The sequence below is a fragment of the Nannobrachium achirus genome, assembly GCF_963921795.1.
Source record: "Nannobrachium achirus genome assembly, chromosome: 14".
Classification (NCBI taxonomy): domain Eukaryota; kingdom Metazoa; phylum Chordata; class Actinopteri; order Myctophiformes; family Myctophidae; genus Nannobrachium; species Nannobrachium achirus.
Window position 1 is genome coordinate 56,161,296 of NC_137821.1, and position 6,000 is coordinate 56,167,295.

General features: G+C 39.7%; 1 protein-coding gene across 1 annotated transcript in view; it reads left to right on the plus strand.

Moving 5' to 3' along the window:
• LOC308298155 (protein NLRC3-like) overlaps window positions 1-5,306 on the plus strand; it is a gene marked incomplete at both ends in the record, with an annotated part of 48,064 nt that extends 42,758 nt beyond the window's left edge. The window contains one exon of the mRNA XM_080741711.1: window positions 5,123-5,306. Within this exon, the coding sequence (XP_080597837.1) occupies window positions 5,123-5,306 (184 nt within the window). The remainder of the gene's footprint in view (window positions 1-5,122) is intronic.
• Between the last annotated feature and the right edge of the window lie 694 nt (window positions 5,307-6,000).

Genomic DNA, 6,000 nt, shown 5'->3' on the forward strand with positions numbered 1-6,000 from the left:
GTTACCCGTCTCTCCCTAATGTTCCATTACAGGTTCTCTGTCTGCCATCTCCCCTCTGCTCTGTTAACATTATGGGTAATCCATTCAAGTGTCAAATTAAACGAGACACACATAATTTATTTAGAAAACTAGAAGATATGTTGGCAGAGTCAGTCCATACAACATATTTGTATACATTTTTATTTAAATCAACATAGACTTCAGTTCATGTAGGATTATTTTAATATTGGGCTAACCACAGTTGAATTGCAATGACTTTCTATGGGTTGGCTTGCAATACACCGTTCTCCCTTAGCCGAAGTGGGGCCACTGTCTCAATTGCGGTCGTGAATTTGTAGCTGCGGTGTGTCTCTATACAAGGCTACAATGCAAGTGTTTCAGTGCTGATGTGCACTTGGGGCATTTAAAAGCAATGAATAGATGAAGAACTATGATTGTTTTTTTTTCCCCATCAGACTGCAGACCAACGCTACTGCATCAAAATAGATATAGTCTACTGTATAATATCCAGTAGTCGCTCGTGGCAGCAAGAAACAATAAATAAATAACAGTAAAGAGAATAGAGAAAAGACGCCGGCAATGGCCTGATTATTGCACAGTAAGCGTTTTTTGGGAGCTACAGCTCTAATCCCACAACGTTACTCCAGCCAGCATGAGAGTGAGACAGACATATTAATTGAACTAGGCTACTCACATTATGCTGCAGAGTTTAACGTGCGGTACATCCAAAGTGTGCACGTTATTTAAAAGTCACAGATGCATGGGGTGGATAAAATCTTGTGTTTAATCCATGTGGGTTCTTTAGTTAGACAAGCGTTTTCGTCATCATTACAACTTGTCATGCTTGGCGAAATGCCGTCAGTAAACATGTGTCATGGCAGCTGGGTTACAATGGATACGGACATCCTCTAAAACCGGCGGATTTCAAAATAAGATCCACTCGTAATGATTAGTCAACACTAGTTTTATTTCTTAAGTCTACTTACAGGAAGTACGTGCAGTCTGTGCAGTGCAGGACACCAGAGTTGGTAAACTGACGCTATTAAAAAAAGGGAAAGGGTACAGGAGGTAGTGTGCAAGAGCGCTTCATTTCGTCTGATCTGCGAGGCAACATTTATTTTGACCACTCATGCGCACCAGTTATGTTTATTATCACTACAGATATGCTCTAAAAGTGTGAAAATCATATTTTTATTTCACTACGTCTTTAACTTCAATTAAAGTGAATGTGGTTTACTCTGTTGGTCATTTCTGATTTTACATGTAATCTTTACAGACTTGCTGGCCGTATCCTCAAACAGACACACTGTGAAGGTGTGGCTTCAGCTCTAAGCTCTAATCCTTCACATCTAACAGAACTGGACCTCAGTGGGACAAAACTGGACCATTCATCCATGGAGCTGATCTCTGCTGGACTAAAGTGTCCACATTGTAGACTGAAGACCCTAAGGTCAGACCATCATTATTTTGTATTACTTTTGTCTTACTATTTATTATGGGATTATAAAAGAATTATTGGTGTCCAACGATTAAATATTTTAATCGCGATTAATCGCATGATTTATGTAGTTAATCGCGCGATTAATCGCAAATAAGTCATCAGCTTTTATCAGGTCACAACGTAACTTGGAGGGATAACTTTCAAGTCTTTTGTGGCCCTATTAACTTGGGAGTGTAAATATTTGCTGGAGTTATGCAAAAGTATGTTAATCTTTTATTCTAAATCAATTAAAAACCTGAAAAAATCATAATGGTATTGCATTAAACAGACTGTAGCTGATGGGTATAAGGATCTACTAAATGATTACTGTTGTGTCCACCTTTATGCTTTAATTATACTTTGGTATTTTTTGTTACATCAACAGGGATGGACCTTGTAGCCAATATTGTAGTAATGTTTGTAAATATGCGATTAATTGCGATTAAAATAATTAATCGCGATTAACATAACGGTGAGTTAATTGCGATTAATTTAGTTAACTCGGACAGCACTAAAAAGAATACAATACTTTAATTGAAGAGAGTGAATAAGGTGGTGACATCCCCACTGACTAGAATAATTGTAAGGTACAGTGACTACAGTATGTGATCCATCATGGCTGCTAGGGAATGATCACATCCAGTTATGTAATCATTTGACTGTCAAACTGGTGTAAACACAGACTGGATGGTTTGCTGCTTCCTCAGCCCACCAGCACCAGCAGTCTGATCAATTATGATCACTGTTGTGTCTGTAAGAGTTTCAGAGTCAGTCCATTACTCTGAAATGTTGCTGATAAAACTTTTGTATGAGTTATTTATTTCTTAATTATAACAACACAGATCTTCCACATGTATTTAGTAAAATGTATTAAAAGCAAAACTGCTACATATTTGATTTAGAAAACAAATATGTTTAATTTGATAAATGAATTAATTAAATTTTCTTCGTGTAAATCATTAGTTTTAGTATTGTACATTTATTTATCCATCTGTCTTTCTGTCCAGTGTTTTTACTTTTAGAAGTGGGGGGACGCCTCATAATGCATGTGCATGCGCACAAGCACACGCATCCACGTCCATAGCCAGTACCCAGTATGATGCTGACAAGATTGTCAAGTAGTCAAATGTTGTACATGGACATGCTTTGTAGTTTTATAGTGCGCACACGCACAGCATAGAGCTAAACAGCCTCACTCGAGTTTTAGATCTAGATCCTATTGCCCAAAGGGACAGTGAGCAGAGTCTGCTCACTGCGTCATTGACAGCTATTAAAACAGGTGCTCTACAAGCTCATAATCTGTTGGTACGTGTAATCAGATAGGACTTTATTCTGTTTGGATGTATGGGCTGTCAAGGCCAGAAACTTTTAGTAAGGCTGGGTGATATTAGGAAAACCGTTGATATGCGATAGCGTTGTTGAATAGCTCGATATCAATATTACTCACGATATTAGTCAAAACAATTGCATTATATATTTTTTTATGTTTTTCTGCTTTAGGTCCACTGCCAGCCTAACCCAGAAAATTAATAGCATATCCGTGCATGCACACAGTACATATAGAATAAAGAAGTGAAATGCCTTATTTCCATTTTCCAACAATGGTTTTATTGAAATATAAATCACACCTGGTTACAGATGGACTGCTATTTTGCACGTGCTACGTGCATGCATAGTGTCTATTAATTAATTTGACACATGACCTTGCATGTTGATACCTCAATATCGATATATTTTCGATATATTGCCCAGCCTTAGCTTGTAGATCTGCAAGTTTTTTTTTAATAACTTTGACATTTTTTACAACATTATCTTCTATTTTGTGGGACAATGGCAAAAATAAATCAGTTGGAGGTCTGCAGCCAATTATGTGGGGGCCAAAGGTTGTGGGGTCACTTCATCAGTAGGGTTAATTATCCAGCAAGCATCAATGTGCTCCCTAAGTTTCATGACAATCCTCACATTAGATTTTCAAACATCATGTGTGCAAGTGCCAAGTGGACATTTTGGCCTAAAGGTGGCACTAGAGTAGAGGTCATGAGGTCAGTAAATGCATAGGTTTAATTCGGTGGCGAGAATAAATATCCCAGAATAGCCCAGAATAGGGTCATCGGCCATATGGTGGCGCTCTACCGTACACCATTTCAAATTAGATAGAAGATCTCTTAGTTAACTTCAATGACAGTGATTGTGGTCTAATTGCTTTGATTTTACATTTAATCTTTACAGACTTGCTGGCTCTGACCTCAAAAAGACAGACTGTGAAGTTGTGGCTTCAGCTCTCAGCTCTAATCCTTCACATCTAACAGAACTGGACCTCAGTGGGACCAAACTGGACCATCCATCCATGGAGCTGATCTCTGCAGGACTAAAGAGTCCACATTGTAGACTGCAGGTCCTAAGGTCAGACTAATTTATGCTAAACAAAGCTCTTTGATGACTAAAATATAACGATACATGTATACGTGTGATTTTCATTGACAGTTATTAAAACAGCTGATCTACAAGCTTGTGTTGTGAGCTTGTATATCTGGATTTCTTGAATAACTTTGACATGTTTAACAACGTATTATCCTCTCTTATGTGGGACAGTGGAAAAAATATACAGCAGGTTACCCCAGGCTTTAATTTTTCTTCCTATCACCAAAATAAAAGCCGGTGTTTCCGAGGCTACTTCATCAGTAGGGTTAATTCTCCAGGGAGCATCAATGTGCTCCATAAGTTTCATGACAATCATCACATTAGATTAATTCACACGTGTGCAAGTGGACATTTTGGCCTAAAGGTGGCACTAGAGTAGAGGTCACAAGGTCAGTAAAAGCAGTAGGTTTAATCCTGTAGGGAGAATAAATGTGATCAACAAGTTTCATGACTATCTGACCAGTACATTTAGAAATGTTGTGACAGTGAATATTTTGACCTAATGGTGGCGCAATATGAACACTAAAATCAGTAGGGGTCATGCTCTGGGGAGCGTGAAGGTTCACATTCTTTATTTATATTATTCTTTTCAATACATGTTGTTGTTTAAGTAAGCTCTCAATGTGCGACATATCGTGAGCTTGTATCGGTAGATCAGGGGTGCCCAAAAGGTAGATTGTGATCTACCAGTAGATCACAAAGGCTATGCAGGTAGACCACATGATATGCCCTAAAATATATAGGCTATAATTAAACTTGATTAATTGACATCAAGAAGGGCCTGTCAACTCCCTTCGTGGCTTCTAAAAAAGGCAAACCCCCAATGCAATGCTTTGTTTTGTTTTCGAGAGTCTGTAGCATTACAAAGAAGCCGAAAACCTACCACTTCCATACATAATGGGTAGAATACTTTTTCCCCCACTATTTCCATATTTTTCCCCTGCTATTTAAATGCGTTTGACTTCTATGTAACACCAGTGCCTCTATTCCAAAGCCACCTCAGGTATAGTTTTTTGGGTGGGATCATGTTGAGCTGGTCTTTGTAAAACCCATGCGGTAGATCTTCTATTTTGGCTGAATGTTCAGCCCAGAATAGGGTCATCTGCCATATGGTGGCACTTTACCGAACACCATTTCTAGCTAGCTAGAAGAAACTCTTAGTTGACTTCGTTGACAGTGAATGTGGTCTAATCTGTTTGATTTTACATTTAATCTTTACAGATTTACTGGCTGTGACCTCAAACAGACACACTGTGAAGTTGTGGCTTCAGCTCTCAGCTCTAATCCTTCACATCTAACAGAACTGGACCTCAGTGGGACCAAACTGGACCATTCATCCATGGAGCTGATCTCTGCTGGACTAAATAGTCCACATTGTCGACTGCAGGTCCTAAGGTCAGACTAATTTACGCTAAACAAAGCTCTTTTATGACTGAAATATAACAATTAGGGCTGGGTTCGGTAACCGCCGTACCGCTGTATCGTGGTATACCGCGGCCTACCGCGGTGTCAGGGTCCTTACCGCGGTCAAAAAAGACAAAAAATAGGCTATTTTTATTGAGAACGAGCGAGTTTTAAAACGGGGGAGAAGCGAGGACCGCATGCGCTCCATGCCGCTCTGCTCTGGGCCGCGTACCACATGTTTGGAACTGGAAGCTTGGCCCGTGCCCGTCACAGTCTCCGACAGAGAGTGAGACACAGTAGACACTGGAGCAGTGCAGTAGCCTCGTATAGCCTCAGTCAGCAGCGTTAAACTTTCTCCATAATCCACACGACACAACTCATACAAGTATGTTGATACATACCTTGTGGCCGTTTCTGTTTTATTCATACGGGCGGAGCACGAGGACTAAAACCGAAAATGAAACCAGCGCTAGACGTGAGTACTTTTACAGTAGCGCGTGTGCCCGTTGTTGTTCGTCTACAACCTTTTCTGTCAAGTCTGGTAACTAAAACCTGTTTACTATGTTTATATCACCACTCAATCAATGCGATTTGAGACGTGAGTTTACATAATCACAGACCGTACACAATCACTATACCCGTCTCATCTGGTTTGTTCACAAACAGCGTGCAGTGTCTGAAGCCCCAGTAGTCTA